Here is a 17,860-nt window from a genome sequence, read left to right as displayed (position 1 = left end):
CAGTGAAACCTCGTCTCTACTAAAAATACAAAAAATTAGCCGGGCGTGGTAGCACATGCCCATAATCCCAGCTACTTGGGAGGTTGAGGCAGGAGAATCACTTGAACCCAGGAGGCAGAGATTGCAGTGAGCCAAGATCACGCCACTGCACTCCAGCCAGGGTGACAGAGCAAGAGTCTGTCTCAAAAAAAAAAAATTGTAGAGATGGGGTCTCATTATGTTGCCCAGGTTAGTCTCGGACTCCTAGGCTTGAGCAGTCTTCCTGCCTCAGCCTCCCAAAGTGCTACCACGCCCAGCTTTTTGAGACAGGTTCTCACTGTTGCCCAGGTTGGAGTGCAGTGGCACAATCAGCTCACTGCAGCCTCTACCTCTTAGGCTCCAGCCATCCTCCTGCCACAGCCTCCCAAGTAGCTGGGACTACAAAAGCACACCACCATGCCCAGCTAAATTTTAATTTTTTTGTAGAGATAGAGTCTTGCTATATTGCCCAGGCTGGTCTCAAACTCCTAGCCTCAAGTGATCCTCTAGTCTCAGCCTCCCAAAGTGTTGGAATTACAGGCATGAGCCACCACACCTGTCCTTCCCTGTGCTTTAATGCTGATCCAGAGGTAAGTTTCAAGGAAGGGCCTCAGAGATCACCTCTTCAGCCTGCATATTCAGGAAGAGTCTAGCAGAATTGAAAAGTAGAAGGCCACTTCTGTCCTTTGAAATGTATAAGAACTTTACCCAGGAGGCTCAAATTGGCATGAGAGATGCAACAGGCTTTATTGTTGCAGCAACACTAACATATATGCCCCATTCCCTGCTGAGGCCTGTCCCCACCTCACCCCTTGGTCGTCGATGATGTGGAACATTGGGGTGAGGGGCAAAATCCCTAAGCAGAGCTGGAGGGAGGCAAGTGGGACTGGTGAGGGTCGGGATCACCTGGGACCAGGGGTCCAACAGTCAGGATACCCAACTCCATCCACACAGGGGCATGGAACACTTGGGTTTTGAGTTCAAGATTTGGCAATGTCTTGACCTGGGTTGGAAGGTACGGTGGGGTCTGGAAAAGCTTGGTCCAAGGATTCAAGATTTGAGAGTGCTTTGCCTCAGGCCCCAGTTTGGGACTGAGCATGGAGAAGGGTGGATGGGAGTGTCTCTGGGTTCACAATTTGAAATTGGCCATGGATGCTCTGGCCTGAAGCCCCGGTGTTGGGCCTGGATGTAGGTGGCTCTTGGTTCTAGGTTCAGGGCTGGGGAAGACTCTTGTCCCTAGGTTATGGAGGCTGGGTGCGAGGGATATCTTAGTTTGGGGCTGGCATGGGGGTAGGGTGGTCATAGATGTCCTGTTTTGTTTGGGCAGGGGCTCTAGGCTCCTGTTTTGGGCTGGGGGTGGGGTGGTATTCTCCAGGTCCTGAGTACAGATCCCAGGGGCCTAGGATCCAGCCTCCTGCTCTTGTCCCAGCGCCTCTAGTAGCAGGCCCATTGGCGTCCGCTTGAGACCAATGCTCTCGATCTTGTTGTCAATCTTGTTCTTAAGGTTGCGCAGGCGCAACGAGGCGTGCACCAGGATCACTGTGGGCGGCACCGAGAGGGGTGGTCAGTGGAACAGACCTCAGCCTGCAGCCAACCGGGGCCCACCGAAGGGAATTGGCGCGCAGGCAGGCCAATCGAGTGGTGAGCGTCCAGGACGCCTCAGATACTGAAAGCGTGGCGAGTAATTGGCTTGGCAACGTGGGCATGGCCGGGGAAGGCGCCCGGTAACGGGGACGTGGGCAGTGGAAGGCACTTAACACCAGGAGTGAGATGGGAAAGGCGATAATAAAAGGGGTGTTCCCAGAAGGGGGAACGAAGTCCGGGAAGGCGCTTTTAGCGGGGACGTGGTCAGGCCCTCGGGTTTCCCAGCCCCCTCTCAACCCGGGGACCGGGGCAGGGCTGGCCTGGTGCCTTAAGCATGTTCTGGCCGCTTTCCTGGCTATCTCGGGGTAGTGGAGACTCACGAAGCACCGGCCCGGCGATGCTGAGCAGGAAGGTGCAAGCGCCGCCCACGACCCAGAGAACCAGGAGGCCGACGGCAAGCACTGCGGCCAGGCAGGCAGCAGGGTGGCTGCGGCGGCAGCGGCGCACAGCTGCGCGGGTCTCAGCTGCCCACACCAGCACGCCGAGGGCCACCGCCACTACCAGCGCGCTCAGAAGCGTGTGCAGCGGACGCACGTACCTGCGGGTACAAGGGAACTAAGCTAGCCGGCCGGGCGGAGAGACGGCCTCCGGGACCACCACCCACCCTGGGCCCCAAGAGCCAGGGTCTCCCTTCTCCGGACACTCCAGCTCGGCACATCCTCCCACCAGCCCTGTCTCCAGCAGGCCCATCTGCCAGGGCTCCCGACTCACCCCCGGAGACCCCTCCTTTCCTCCCTGTCAATTCCACTGCCCTGTCTTCCTCAAGTCCCCGCTTCAGGCCCTCCCATCCAGCTAGAGAAGACTCCCCACACCCCCGAGCTCCCAACACTTCTCTGGACTTTCCTTCCGACTCTACCCCCACAGGGCCCCTCATCAGCCTGCCGCAAGCTCCCCCTTTAACCCCAGCCCCTGCAAATCCCTCTTCCAGGCCTTCTGTCTCCACACATTACCCTCTCCCCAGGCCTAGGGTCCTTATAGGAGCCCCCTCCAGGCTTCCTCCCCTCCAATGCCCCCTCCAGGCTCCATTTCCCTATAGATTCCTCCCTCCATCATTGCTAGAACCTCTTCCAGGTTGTCAGCCCCACTCTGAACTTCGAGCACTGCTCAAGTTCCTCCTCCAGATTCTCCATCCCTCTCTGGTCTCACGCTTTCCAACCATGGATCGTCCTCCTGGCCCAAGTTCCCCAATAGGTACCTGCCCCTGGCGCCTTCCAATCATAGCCAGGCTCCCCTCCAAGACCGGATCCCCAATAAATACATCTTCCAAATCCTCCAACTTTACCGTCTATTTCCCAGTCTCTGCCCTAAGTACTCCAGGGTCGGCCTCAATCTGGCCCCATCATTCACATTACCCCCCCACCACGCCCCTCAAGTACTCTCAGTCCCCCTTTCGGGCCCTCCTTTTTTTCCGGTTCACCTTCCAGCCCACTTTCCCCTTCAGTCCCACACTTGTCTCCATCTTCCCCAGATCTTCCCTCTAGACCCCCATCCCCCGCAGGCCCTCCTCATCAGCCAGGCTCCATCTCCCTGAGGCCCTCCTCATAACCAGGCTCCACCTCCTTCAAGGTCTCCCTTCCAAGCCCCTCAGGCCGTCCATCTCTACTGACTTCGCCCTTCCCGGCCTTGCATCCCCACTCGGGTTCCCTGTCCTGGTCCTCAAAGACCTGTGGGTCTACCCCCCCACGCTCTGCAGACGTCCCCGGCCAACCGGCGCCTCCCTCCCTCACCCGGCAAGAGCGAGGCCGATGCCGAAGCAGAGAAGGTAGTTGGTTTGGTAGTAGAGGAGGTTGTTGATGACGCGGTGGCACCATCGCTGCAGGTCGCATGGATCCGGAGCCGCCAGACGCGCCGACCCCAGAACAAAGTCGTCCAGGGCGCGTAGCGGTGGCAGCCGTACCTCCGACATCCTGCCGGTTAATGTGGCTGGACCAGCCAGGAGGGGGCCGGACTACAACAACCGTTACGCCCCTCGCCACCGCGGGGCACACCGGGAAATGGAGTCTGGGCTGGGCAGCTATTTTCCTAATCTCCTAGTTGGATTGCGCAGGGGCGGCGATGCACGTGACCGGAAAAGCAACTAACACGCCGCTCAGAAAAGCAGCAAAGGCTGCCGGGAAATCAAGCCTTGGCCACGGAGCTAGAAGCTCCCAACCCTTAAAACTGCTCTCCACCCCCGCGCAGGGCGCCGCAGGGGCTGCTCCGGGCGGTGCCAGCGGCTCAAGCACAAAGTAGCCAGACAGATAAGAAAGGAGGGACTGTCACAAGGATCCGAGTTGGATTCCACCTCCGTCCTGTCAGCGTCCAAAAGGGTCACATTTCTCCAGGAAACTCCATGCCCCGCTCCTGAGGTCAAGCCGTAAATGCCATTAAGGGCCTTTTATTCGTATTCATCACATTGGAAATCATCTCTTCCTAGGAAGCTTTTAAAAAATCCCCAGGTTGGATTAGGGCACTCCCTCTGGGTCCCTGGCAATTTCCTCCAAGTTAGGGATCCAAGGGGTCGCTGCCTTCCTGGTCTCTGGCCTAGCCCTTGGGGCACACAGTCATCAAGAAGTGTGGGGGAAGTGAGCTCTTTATTTAGACATAGCTCTGCTGAGTGGAAAGTGGGCACGGCCCCATTAATGCTTGCTGGCTGGTGGCTTCCAAGCACGCCCCACTGCCAAGGCTCAGCTCTGCAATCTGCCACTGCAGGTCCCTAGCACAGCCCCCAGGGTCCTTAAAAGTCATCATCATCACAGATGTCAGGTACACGTCGAAAGCCTCTCTGTTGCAGTTTCCATCAGGAGTGAAGACATATTTGTGGAAGGTCCCATCTACGCAGATGGCTGGGGGAGGGGGAGTGGTAAAAGGTCAGAGGCTGCCACAGACACAGGTTCCAATCCTCTCAGGCATCTCAGGACCTAGGGTCTGCCTCCAGGCCTTTGCCCAGTGCTGTCCCCTTTACTGAAGATGAAGCTGAGCCTCACGTGGCCCTAAAATTCTTTCAGGTCCAACCTGCAGGCCTCTGCCCCATGCAGTACCCCCAACCAGGGGCTGTTCCCACTCACCAATGACAGAGTTGACGTTCTTGGAAGTATTGCGACCGAAGGCGCAGATGCAAGCTGACTCAGCAGGCACAGTGAAGCTCGCCAGGCTCCACTGAGAGTCCACGTACTGCCCAATCATAGGCCCCACCTTGCCCACGCGAGCCAGCCTGCAGGCAGCACTGGCTAAGCCCAGGTATGGTAAACGGGCAGGGGGACAGGGAGGGACAGGGTAGGGTGGGGAGGGGGTACTCACGCGGAGCGGCGGTTGAGGCGGGTATCCTTGAGAGCAAAGATATGGACGGTGCCCTTATCACTGGAAGCGCAGAGGAAGGAGGAGTCGTGACTGAAGTTAATGCTGGAAGACAGATCAGCAGTGATGCCCACATGTCATGTGGTATGGGGTCACCAGCCCACCATGCATACCCTGTGCTCACCAGTAGAGGGTGGCAGGGTCAGTGCCTCGGCGCAGCTCCACCAGTTTCTCCTTGGATTGTGTGTCAAAGAGGCGAATAAGGGTACCCTTCTGGGAGGCTGAGGCCACTACAGTGCCTGGCTGGTTTAGAGACACACAGGCTATGTCACTCTGATGTGCATTGATGGTGAATGGAGCAGACGAGGTGCCAGGCTTTGTGCTCGCCAGGTCCTGGGGTAGGAGGGAGGAGTCTGAGGTTGGGATGGTATGGAGGGAAGGGCCAAGAGTCCACAAGGAAAGCCAGTCCACCAACCTTCCCACCCTTGTCCACTGGATGGCTCACCACAAGTTGCAGACTCCCACACTTGTGTCCCGGGAACACTAACAGTTGCTTCTCCAGGCTGGGGCAGAGGTCACAGAGCCCTAGGGTGTGAATATGAGGGTGGGTGGGCTGCTGAAGAGGAGGCAGCATCTCAGAATGGACAGAGCTGGATGAGGACCAGACTTCAACCCTCCATGATAAGCTTAACCCAAAGAACCTGAGGGAGCTCACCTCAGCTGCACGCCCTGCCAGCTAGGCAGATTCCATTCCTTGCTCTGCAGCTGTGGAATCTAGTAAGCTGCTATAACAGCCCCAGGAGGCTCAGGGATCCCTGACACACCCACCCATGTCCTCATGAGGTGTTTCTGCTCTGCCACTGGGGCACCCAGGGGTGAGGCAGGGCCGCAGGTGGGGAGAACTGGCTGAGGGCTGGAAAGATGGAGAGGCTGTGAGTGTGAGCATCTCCCTGCCTCTTTCCCCATTTCTCTGTGTGTGTGTGCCCCTTCCTTTCTTTCCTCATCTCTGCCCCTCTGTCCCATCCACTGTTTCATGTCCTTACACCTGTGTATCTGAGCCCTCTCACCCTTGGGTTGTCCCGGGTATCAAACTCAAACAGCTTTCGGGGATTGTCAGGGAAGGAGTACACATAGATGCGGTTCTTCAGCACGATCACGATCCTGTGGGTATCACACAACACAGGATGGCCGTGAGGGGGCGGCAGGATGCCCAGGGAGGACTATCCCTCTCACTTGCTGTGGGGACCTCCTACCTCCCACCCCCGTCCTCCTCAGGCTCACTTGTCATGGCGCATGCGCACAGAAAGCACTGGCTTGGTGAAGGTGAACTCCAGCACCAGCTTCTCCTTGGAGTCCTTGCCCTCCCGGCATCGTCCCAGATCAGCACTGCTGGGCAGGTGGGTGGGTTGTCGGGGCCAAGGTTTAGGGTAAGGGGCAGCCCTGGTGACACAGGATCCACCCCTGCTTCCCAGGGACCTCAACCTACTTACTTAGCCTTTCAATAAACACCCAGTGAGATCCTCACACAGTATGAGCACTTGTGGACATGATCCCTGAGAGGAGTGTTCTAGACTGTTACACTCATCTACAGATGAGGAAACTGAGGTTCAAAGTGGTTGAGTGCTGGCCAAGGACCTCAAAGCCCATCAGCAACCAAACAGGGACTCACACTCAGGCCTGTAACTTCCCCTGGGTAACTATTTCTGCCTCCAGGGTCCTAGTCCATGCACCCTGGAGATTTCCGTGAGGAATCCTAGGGCTCTGTGACTCACCTAGGGTGACTCCTGCCCTGTCCAGATGGGATCAGCAAGAAAAATCCTTAAAGCAAGATGGCACTTGAGGCTCAAGCCAAGTGGGTATTGGGAGACGGCTCCAAGATTTTAAAACCTATTGCTTGTGTGACCTTGGATGAGTCACTTAACTGCACTGGGCCTCAGTTTCCTCATCGGTAAAATGGGATAACTCTACCCCATAGAGTTACTGTGAGGATTAAATGAGTTAATATACGTAAAGTGCTTAGGGCAGTCCCAGGCTCACAGTAAGTGCTCTAGGGCATGGCACACAGAGGCACTCAATCAGCATTTTTAAAATGAAAACAAAGCACCAAGCTTCTCAAGCTATAAGATCCATGACTTCCAAGCTGTAGGCCTCCTCACTGTGTGACTCTGAAGTACTCTGACATCTTCATCTGCCAGTACCTTGGGGTGCCTGTGGGAGGCCAGGAATCTGAGAAATCTAGGCCAAAGGGCAGGATGAGGGCACTTACCTGAGATCTCTGAGAACTTAGGGCTACTACCACCGCCCACCAAGGCCAGAAGGTTGGAGCGGTGCAGCATCTCCACCAAGCCCATGCTGCCCACTTGCTCGTGGTCTGGACAGGGACCAGGGTGTCAGTGGAGGTAGGAACCAATGCCCAGCCCAGGTCTTCTGCCCATTGCCCCTCCCCTGCCAACAGCTCACCCAGATGCCCCTTCTCCATCAAGGGCTCCACGTTGTAGATGCGCACACCTGTCTCCATGGCGCAACAAAAGCAGCCTGGGGGATGGAAAGAATCCAGACTGCCTTAAAGAATGCCCAGGTAGGAAGCTGGGGGCCCATGGCCCACTTCTGCCCCCTCTTTCCCTTGCTCCTCCCACAAGGGTACAGGCCCAAGCCTCTCTCACTTTGGTCTTGGTTGAAACGCAGGCTGGTCACTCCTCGAAGTGGCTGTTGAGTCATGGTCCAGGATTGTTCCCCTGGATACAAATGGGATAAAGATGAGAAGAGTCCTGGAGTCTCCCCTCCAAGTTCTGCCTCACCTGATTTCCTCCTCCTCCCACTCTGCTAACTACTGACTCTGGAGCGACTGCAAAAAAGGTAAAAACAGGCTGGGTGTGGTGGCTCATGCCTGTAATCCCAGCACTTTGGGAGGCCGAGGCAGGTGGATCACCTGAGGTCAGGAGTTTGAGATCAGCCTGGCCAACATGGTGAAATCCGTCTCTAGTAAAAATAAAAAATTAGCCAGGTGTAGGGCACACCTATAGTCCCAGCTACTCAGGAGGCTGAGACAGGAGAATCACTTGAACCCAGGAGGCAGAGGTTGCAGTGAACCGAAATCGAGTTATTGCATTCCAGCTTGGGTGACAGAGCAAGACTCCGTCTCGGGGAAAAAAAAAAAAGATAAAAACAGAGAGAGTCGGCCGGGCGCGGTGGCTCAAGCCTGTAATCCCAGCACTTTGGGAGGCCGAGACGGGCGGATCACGAGGTCAGGAGATCGAGACCATCCTGGCTAACACGGTGAAACCCCGTCTCTACTAAAAATACAAAAACTAGCCGGGCGACGTGGCGGGTGCCTGTAGTCCCAGCTACTCGGGAGGCTGAGGCAGGAGAATGGCGTAAACCCGGGAGGCGGAGCTTGCAGTGAGCTGAGATCTGGCCACTGCACTCCAGCCTGGGCGACAGAGCGAGACTCCGCAAAAAAAAAAAAAAAAAAAAAAAAAAAAAAAAAAAAAAAAAAACAGAGAGAGTCTCAGGGTCTCTGCTCTAAGCTCCCAAGATCCCAAACAGCGTGGCCAGGAACCTCCCTCTTTCAGGTTTGGCAAGCTCCAGGCCCACACTGACGTGAACCCCACACCTCCTTTTTACATGCTGGCCCTCACTGACTTGTCAGGAAATAATGTGATGGGGGTGCCCCCGTGATGTCTTCCCCACCCCCAAACAATCTTGATCCCAATGCCAGACATGGCCTGGAACCACTCCCAACCCATTTCTCATCTTCACACCCGACCTAGCACCGGACTCTGTCAATAAATAGACAAAAGTGGGCTAGGAGATCCACTTGTACCTCCCTGACTTGGCCCTAAGACTGCTATGCTTGGTCTGCCATCCCCAGGAACTCCTCTGCTCCCACCCTTCTGACTCTGCCCCAACCTATTCGACCACCCCAGAGTCCTCTCACACCTTTTCCCCTCACCAGCTTCCCCAAACCCCTTCAGGATGCTTACCTTGGTAACTACCCATCAGGGCCTTGGTAACTACCCATCAGGGCCAGCCTAGACACTTCCCTAGATTGGCTTATGCCCTGGGGATTCTACCCTAGGATTCCCCCTAGCACTTTAAATTTTCCACCCCGGGACATCTCCTTCCTTGTGTTCTTCTGACCTTGACTACAACATAACCTGGCCTGGACCCAACCCCAGGAACCCCACCCATCCTCCTAAGATTCCCTTCTAGACCCCTATCCAAGACCCTGCCTCAGGGCACCCTTACCCTCTAAGACGCTTGCCCAAAACAAACCGCCCAAAACAAACCACCCAAAACTCCTACCTACGAGAACCTCAACCCCTAAGATGCCTGCGCAGTCCCCTACTAAGATTACTGCCATAGAGTCCCCAAGTTCCCTTCAAACCCTCAACTCCCCAAGACCTCTGGCCAGACACACTCCCTCCCCATCCTCCAAGAGCCCAAATCTTCCTTTCTTTCAGTTACACCCTCCACTGGAATGCCTCATGTTCTTTCCTTGGACAGCTCTGCCTTAGAGTTATTCTCTAGACAGCTCCAACTTTCAAGACCCCTTTTTTGCACCTCCATTCCAAACGCCCGCAACACCCCAAACTGTGTCCGGGATGCCTCGCCCCTCTCCCAAGACCAGCATGCTCCTTACAACGCCAGCACCCACTCAAGACCTCTGCCTTAGACCCCTACTCGAAAGACTCCCAGCCTCCCCCAGACCGCAACCAACCCTGGGATCGTGCTCCAGCTTCCTGCCGCCTTCACCGGCCTGACCTCCGCGTGTCCCTGCCCCGGGCCCCAGCTGTCGGTGCCGCCCGCGGCCCGGTTTTCTGACCTCCCGGGCCTTGGAGCCCGGCTTGGGTGTTTACATCGGGCCCTACTTCCGGGGGAGGGAGCCTGTCGCAGGAAATGACTCACCCCAGCTGGAAAAGGCGGCCACCGCCTTCCTCGCCCAGTTCCCGGGTCTTCGGAGCATCGCGAGTGACAGCGGGGTCCTCCGGGGAGGGCGTGGGGAGCGGAGGAAGGTCGGCTGCGGGACCGGAGGCGAAGGGTGTTCCTCAAGGCCGAGACTGTCTGAGGAACCGGGAAGGTGGGGAGAGAGAGCGTGCCTTGCCCCCAGCAGAGCGAAACCGGCTGAGCCCTCAGCCCCTCGGTCACCCACGATGGGAGAGTAAACCTTCCCTGCGAACAAGATGTGGACCTCCGCGGCGACCGAGAGTATCCGCCCCCGTTCGCAACACACAGTCCTCCCAGGCTTCCAAAGGGGCGGTGCCGGGGCTACAGGCGGCAGCGGACCTGGAGACCTCGAAAGTGGTGAAACCTTGGCTCCGGGAAGCCAAGGAACAGATTTCGCTTTCTTTCTCCCCACCCCCTGCCCCCGCCCCGCCAGCTCCGAGTTTTGTCTTTTGTGTTTTGTTTAGTTTTGTTTTCTGAGACAGACTCGGGTTCTCGGCTCATTGCAACCTTCGCCTCCCGAGTTCAAACGGTTATCCTGCCTCAGCCTCCGGAGTAGCTGGGATTGCAGGCATGCGCCACCACGCCCAGCTAATTTTTGTATTTTTGGTAGAGACGGGGTTTCACCATATTGGTCAGGCTGGTCTCGAACTCCTGACCTCAGGTGATCCACCCGCCTCGGCCTACCAAAGTGCTGGGATTACGGGCTTGAGACACCACGCCCGGCCTCTGCTTTTATTTTTACAAAATACAAAATAGCTTTTTGATGTAAAAGGTATTAATACTTTGGGTTAAGAAAAAACAAAAAAGAGGTCCTACCTACGATAAAGGTTTTTTTTTTTTTTTTTTTTTAAAAAGGCCCCAAATTATATGCATACTGGAAGGCATTTTTTTTTTTTTTTTTTTTTTTTTTGAGACAGAGTTTGGCTCTTTTGGCCCAGGCTGGAGTGCAATTAGCGCGATCTCACGGCTGACCACAACCTCCGCCTCCCAGGTTCAAGGGATTCTCCTGCCTCAGCCTCCAAGTAGCTGGGATTACAGGCATGTGCCACCACGCCCAGCTAATTTTGTATTTTTAGTAGAGATGGCGTTTCTCCATGTTGATCAGTCTGGTCTCGAACTCCCGACCTCAGGTGATCCGCCTGCCTCAGCCTCCCAAAGTGTTGGGATTACAGGCGTGAGCCACTGCGCGCGGCTGGAAGGATTTTTATTAAACTTTACATTAAGAAATAATAAATAGGCTGGGCGTGGTGGCTCACACCTGTAATCCCAGCACTTTGGGAGGCCGAGGCAGGCAGATCACGAAGTTAGGAGTTCAAGATCAGCCTTGTCAGCATGGTGAAACCCCATCTCTACTAAAATACAAAAAATTAGCCAGGCATTGTGGTGCACACCTGTAGTCCCAGCTACTCGGGAGGCTGAGGCAGGAGAATCACTTGAACCCGGGAGGCAGAGGTTGCAGTGAGCCAAGATCGCACCACTGCACTCCAGCCTGGGTAATAGAGTGAGACTCTGTCTCAAAAAAAAAAAATTAGCCGGGCATGGTGACACGTGCCTGTAATCCTAGCTACTGGGGAGTCTGAGGCAGGAGAATCGCTTGAACCTAGGAGGCAGGTTACAGCGAGCCCAGATCCTGCCATTGCACTCCAGCCTGGGTGACAAGAGTGAAACTCCCGTCTCAAAAAAAAAAAAAAAAGGACCGGCATGGTGGTGCATGCCTGTAATACCAGCACTTTGGGAGGCCGAGGCAGGTGGATTGCCTGAGCTCAGGGGTTTGAGACCACCCTGGGCAACATGGTGAAACCTCCTCTCTACTAAAATACAAAAAATTAGCCGGGCATGGTGACACGTGCCTGTAAGTCCCAGCTACTTGGGAGGCTGAGGCAGGAGAATCGTTGGAACCCAGAAGGCAGAAGTTGCAGTGAGCCAAGATCACACCACTGCACTCCAGCCTGGGCAACAGAGGGAAACCTGTCTCTAAAAAAAAAAAAAAAAAAAAAAAAAAAAAAAGAATATTCTTGAAAAAAAGAAAAAGAAATATGCTTTTTGCAGTGGCAGTATCATAGCCAATGAGGTTTAGCCAAGGTATGGTTATTGCTAATTGGAAACTTTTCCCAGTACCCCACCCCGAAGACTTGCAATATAGTCGGCATTGGCAATTTTTGACAGTCTATGGAGACTGAATATTAAAGAAAAAAAAATGAAAAAATACAGAGAAATCTCATACTTTTAATACATCAGGGTTTCACATTGATGCAATCCCTCCATCCTTTACTTTTTTTGAAGTATTGTTTTGATGCTTCTGTTTCTTCATATATTATATAAGAACATCTTTTTAACTGGTTCGTGATATTATGTAGCATTGTTCAGCCCTTCCCCAACTGATGGCTGCCTAGGTTGTTTCAGATATTGTGTTGTTAATTCCCATGGACATATTTACTTGTGAATTTTGGCCCTATATACTCCCCTTGGCATGATTCCCCTACTGTGCTCAACAAGGCCAGTCATCTGGCTTTCTTCAGATTCCACTTCCTCATATCCCAGACCATATTCAACTCAATTCAATTTGGTGTGTGTGACTCCCATGTTTTTGGGACTGCTCTTAACCAGACCACCGATGCATAATAATCTTGCCAAACCAGCATCAATTCTCTGCCCTCTCCTGTGACTTTCTAGTGAAACCCACAATTCCTCTCACTCTCTTGGTTTTTCTCTTTCTTTATTTCTTTTTTTTTTTTTAAGATGGAGTCTCACTCTGTCACCTAGGCTGGAGTGCAGTGGCACGATCTCTGCTCACTGCAACCTCTGCTTCCTGGGTTCAAGTGATTCTCCTGCCTTAGCCTCCCGAGTAGCTGGGAATTACAGGCATGTGCCACCACGCCCAGAATTCTTTTTTTTTTTGAGACGGAGTCTCACTCTGTCACCCAGGCTGGAGTGCAGTGGCTCGATCTCGGCTCACTGCAACCTCCACCTCCTGGATTCAAGCGATTCTCCTGCCTCAGCTTCCTGAGTAGCTGGGATTATAGGCACGCACCACCACGCCCAGCTAATTCTGTATTTTTAGTAGGGATGGGGTTTCACCATGTTGGTCAGGCTGGTCTGGAACTCCTGACCTCGTGATCCACCCGTCTCGGCCTCCCAAAGTGCTGGGATTACAGGCATGAGCCACCATGCCAGGCCTCTCTTTTTTTTTTTTCTCCATCTCTGGCTACTCCACTTGTATCAAACTTCCAAGTATTAGAATATCCTTGGGTATAATCCTGTCTGATCCTCTCTTCCTAAGTGACTGCCTCTTCTCCCATAGCCTTCATTATTGCAGATATTTGGAAGATCCTCTAGGCCTTCAGCTTAGACCTTTCTCTGGAACACCAGACACAAACATACTGCAGTGACCTGTTTGACGTTCATGTGGGTGTCGCATATTGCTTATCCATCCAAACAGATATTTATCCTATTTCCCTTACTCAGATGCTCCCCCACTGTCTCCTTTATCTCAACCAACACACATTGCAGTTTGTAGCCGGGTATGGTGGCTCACGCCTGTAATCCCAGCACTTTGGGTGGGTGAGGCGGGTGGATCACTTGAGGTCAGGAGTTGAGAGCAGCCTGGCCAACGCGGTGAAACCCCATCTCTACTAAAAATACAAAAATTAGCTGGGTGTGGTGGTGCGTGCCTGTAATCACAGCTACTCAGGAGGCTGAGGTGGGAGAATCGCTTGAACCCGGGAGGCGGAGGTTGCAGTGAGCTGAGATTGCACCACTGCACTCCAGCCTGGGTGACAGAGCAACGCTCCGTCTAAAAAAAAAAAAGAATAAAAATAAAAATATATTTTGTTACTTGAGTCAAAGAGCAGATATATCATGCTTAATTCCCCTATGTTTTCTTTTTCTTTTTTCTTTCTTTTCTTCTTTCTTTTTTTTTTTGAGATGGAGCCTTGCTCTGTTGCCTAGGCTGGAGTGCAATGGCGTGGTCTCGGCTCATTGCAACCTCTGCCTTCTGGGTTCAAACGATTCACCTGCCTCAGCCTCTCAAGTAGCTAGGATTACAGGCTCCCACCACTACACCCAGCTAATTTTGGTATTTTTAGTAGAGATGGGGTTTCACCATCTTGATCAGGCTGGTCTCGAACTCCTGACCTCAGGCGATCCACCTGCCTCAACCTCCCAAAGTGCTGGGATTACAGGCGTGAGCCACCACGTCCAGCTGATTCCCCTATATTTTCATTGGCAAATTCTGTTGGTCCCACTGTCGAAAGTTATCATGGGCTGGGCATGGTGGCTCATGCCTGTAATCTCAGCACTTTGGGAAGCTGAGGTGGGAGGATTCCTTGAGGCTAGGAGTTTGAGACCAGTCTGGGCAAGTCCCTGTCTCTACAAGAAAAAAAGGTGTCATGCACTGTGTCAAAGTGGAATAACAGGGACCAAATTTGCCCTCTCACAGGAAACAACCAACTCTGCCCCCCACAAAAAACCAAATACATGAAACAATAATTTTCTTTCTTTTTTTTTTTGACGGACTCTCACTTTGTCGCCCAGGCACAATCTCACAATGGCAAGATCTCGGCTCACTGCAACCTCTGCCTCCCAGGTTCAAGTGATTCTCCTGCTTCAGCCTCCTGAGTAGCTGGGGTTATAGGCGCCTTGCCACCATGCCCGGCTAATTTTTGTATTAGTAGAGATGGGGTTTCACCATGTTGGCCAGGCGGGTCTTGGACTCCTGACCTCAGGTATTCTGCCCGCCTCAGCCTCCTAAAGTGTTGGGATTAGGTGTGAGCCACTGTGCCCAGCCAAAACAATGATTTTTAAGACACTAGACATCAGGCACCAAAGGACAGTGATCCCTGAAAGATGGGAACAAGGTGAACACTACAACTGTCCCAGCACACTGCCTGGAGAGCTTCCATGCTATGGCACTGGAAGGGGAAACTGAGGCAGCGCCTGGTGGACTCCCTAAGTTGAGGTGGTCCAGAGAGACATGGGCAGCTGTAGTTAAAAGGACAGAATGTCAGATAGAGAGCACAGAGAATCGCAGAGATCTGCAGAGGGTCGCCCCTCAGTATTTAGCAGAGTACTTATCGACACATGCATATGAGGCAGCTACCTAAGGCCAGGAAAAGAACCATCCGAATGGATTGGAGGGAACAGGTCCTGACGCTCACATGGAGCTTTTGAAAATAGTGCCTGCATCCACCAACTAGAGTGGAAAACTCATAATTCAACAGGGCATAGAGTACACAGGAACATCTCGTCTCAGTTGTGGGGAGTAACTAGCCCTAGACTTAGTATTGCTCCAGGCTCACTTCACACATCATAAAAGAAGACCGGAAAAGATCCTTAGGAATAACAAAGATTGATAGGAATAAAAAAAGACCCAGCTCCTAAAAAGGTAAAATTGACAATGTCTGTTATCCAAACAAAGATTACCTGGCATAAAAAGAATCAGGAGGCTGGGTGCAGTGGCTCATGCCTGTAATCCCAGCACTTTGGGAGTCCGAGGGTGAGCGGATTGCTTGAGCCCAGGAGTTGGAGAACAGCCTGGGAAACATGGTGAAACCCTGTCTCTACAAATAATTTTAAAAGTTAGCTGGGAGTGATGGCGTGTGCCTCTAGTCCCAGCTACTCAGGAGGTCCAGGTGGGAGGATTGCTTGGGCCCAGGAGGCCGAGGCTGCAGTGAGCCATGATGGGGCCATTGCACTTAAGCCTAGGTGACAAAGAGTGAGACTCTGTCGCTAAACATAAATACATAAATAAAATGAAAAGGACAATATTCCAATCTGTGGAAACTTGGATGAAAATTTAGGTATTCCAGACTTGTGCAAATTAATTGTATCTATATCTCAGAGAAAATCTCCTCGAAACATGATTTTTTTTTTTTTTTTTTTATTGGGGAGACAGCTTCCAATGTAAACTGAAAGTGTACACCTAAAACACAAATCTGTAAGGTAAAAATTACTCTGCTCAGACCCAGTTGTGCCAGCTTTAATATTAGTGTCCCTCCTTTATTACCAGAAAGGGGTCCCGATCCAGACCCCAAGAGAGGGTTATTTGAGATGGAGTTTCGCTCTTGTTGCTCAGGTCGGCTCACTTCAACCTCCGCTTCCTGGGTTCAAGCGATTCTCCTGCCTCAGCCTCCTAAGTAGCTGGGATTACAGGTGCGTGCCATCACGCCCGGCTAATTTTTGTATTTTTAGTAGAGATGGGGTTTCACCATGTTGGTCAGGTTGGTCTCGAATTCCTTACCTCAAGTGATATGCCCACCTGGGCCTCCCAAAGTGCTGGGATTACAGGCGTGAACCACAGTGCCTGGCCAAACAACATCTCTTTAAACAACTGCCCCTGGGCATGGGTGGGTGGGTGGAGGATGTGACTGAGCTGAGATGCTCCTTTCTCTCTGAGACTGATAAATTTTGCATAGTTTACATAGCTCAGACTGCCCTTGGGCTATTTGTCTTTTCTCCCCTCCCCCAACCAGGCGGAGTCTTGCTCTTTCGCCCAGGCTGGAGTGCAGTGGCATGATCTCCGCCCACTGCAGCCTCCATCTCCTGGTTCAAGCAATTCTTCTGCCTCAGCGCCCCCAAGTAATGAGGATTACAGGCGTGCACCACCACAGCAGGGCTAGTTTTTGTATTTTTAGTAGAGACGGGGTTTCACTGTGTCGGCCAGGCTGGTCTGGAACTCCTGACCTCAAATGATCTGCCCCCCTTGGCCTCCAAAATGCTGGGATTACAGGCGTGAGCCACCATGCCCAGCCTCTTTTTTTCTTTTTTAGAGACAGGGTCTGGATCCTCCTGTCTCTGCCTCCCAAAGTGCTGGATTACAGGCGTGAACCACAGTGCCTGGCCAAACAACATCTCTTTAAACAACTGCCCCTGGGCATGGGTGGGTGGGTGGAGGATGTGACTGAGCTGAGATGCTCCTTTCTCTCTGAGACTGATAATTTTGCATAGTTTACATAGCTCAGACTGCCCTTGGGCTATTTGTCTTTTCTCCCCTCCCCCAACCAGGCGGAGTCTTGCTCTTTCGCCCAGGCTGGAGTGCAGTGGCATGATCTCCGCCCACTGCAGCCTCCATCTCCTGGTTCAAGCAATTCTTCTGCCTCAGCGCCCCCAAGTAATGAGGATTACAGGCGTGCACCACCACAGCAGGGCTAGTTTTTGTATTTTTAGTAGAGACGGGGTTTCACTGTGTCGGCCAGGCTGGTCTGGAACTCCTGACCTCAAATGATCTGCCCCCCTTGGCCTCCCAAAATGCTGGGATTACAGGCGTGAGCCACCATGCCCAGCCTCTTTTTTTTCTTTTTTAGAGACAGGGTCTGGATCCTCCTGTCTCTGCCTCCCAAAGTGCTGGGATTACAGGCATGAGGAACCGCTCCCAGACTAGTTTTATTTTCTCAGTGCAATTTAGGAGCCCTCAGTACACTTTTGTTTTGTTTTGTTTTGTTTTGTTTGTTTTAAAGATAAAGAAGGCTGGGCATGGTGGCTAACGCCTGTAATCCCAGCACTTTGGGAGGCCAAGGCGGGCAGATCACCTAAGGTCAGGAATTCGAGACCAGCCTGGACAACATGGTGAAACCCCGCCTCTACTAAAATACAGAATTAGCTGGGCATGGTGGCGCATGCCTGTAATCCCAGCTACTTGGGAGGCTGAGGCATGAGAATCTCTTGAACCCGGGAGGCAGAGGTTTGCAGCGAGCCAATACCACGCCATTGCACTCCACCCTGGGCAACAAGAGCAAAACTCCGTCTCAAAAAAAGAAAAAAAATTTGCTGGGCATGGTGGCGCATGCCTGTAATCCCAGCTACTCGGAAGGCTGAGGCAGGAGAATCACTTGAACCCGGGAGGCGGAGGTTGCAGTGAGTCGAGATTGTGCCACTGCAGTCCAGCTTGGACAACAGAGCGAGACTCTGTATCAAATAAATAAATTAATTAAAATGAAAGAGATCACCTAGCAAGTGAATGTAAATAAAGAAAAGGTTA

At 52.9% G+C, this 17,860-nt stretch overlaps 2 protein-coding genes and 1 non-coding gene across 3 annotated transcripts; 1 reads left to right on the top strand and 2 right to left on the bottom strand.

Annotated features, from left to right (window-relative positions):
• Nucleotides 1-740: 740 nt before the first annotated feature.
• PRAF2 (PRA1 domain family member 2) lies at nt 741-3,806 on the bottom strand. Its single transcript, XM_033201788.1, has 3 exons — nt 3,390-3,806; nt 1,983-2,200; nt 741-1,557 (listed from the first exon to the last, which is right to left on the bottom strand). Exons 1-3 carry the CDS (start codon nt 3,566-3,568, stop codon nt 1,418-1,420), a joined length of 537 nt encoding a protein of 178 aa, XP_033057679.1. The 5' UTR covers nt 3,569-3,806; the 3' UTR covers nt 741-1,417.
• Nucleotides 3,807-4,237: 431 nt separating this feature from the next.
• Nucleotides 4,238-10,244, bottom strand: WDR45 (WD repeat domain 45). The gene is given in 14 exon segments (XM_033201789.1): nt 4,238-4,407; nt 4,410-4,487; nt 4,710-4,855; nt 4,942-5,043; nt 5,123-5,331; nt 5,444-5,523; nt 5,612; nt 6,006-6,099; nt 6,220-6,307; nt 6,310-6,324; nt 7,205-7,309; nt 7,399-7,473; nt 7,602-7,673; nt 9,847-10,244. Coding segments are annotated over 14 exon segments (1,152 nt in total). The 5' UTR covers nt 9,905-10,244; the 3' UTR covers nt 4,238-4,378.
• A 1,678-nt stretch (nt 10,245-11,922) lies between these two features.
• On the top strand, nt 11,923-12,062 carry LOC117078718. The gene has a single exon (XR_004435133.1). It is a non-coding gene; the product is annotated as a U4 spliceosomal RNA (small nuclear RNA).
• Nucleotides 12,063-17,860: the final 5,798 nt, after the last annotated feature.

Source organism: Trachypithecus francoisi, unplaced genomic scaffold (assembly GCF_009764315.1).
Source record: "Trachypithecus francoisi isolate TF-2019V2 unplaced genomic scaffold, Tfra_2.0 Lachesis_group6, whole genome shotgun sequence".
NCBI classification, from domain to species: domain Eukaryota; kingdom Metazoa; phylum Chordata; class Mammalia; order Primates; family Cercopithecidae; genus Trachypithecus; species Trachypithecus francoisi.
Note: the sequence above shows the minus strand (reverse complement) of the source record. Positions and strands in the feature narration are given on the sequence as shown.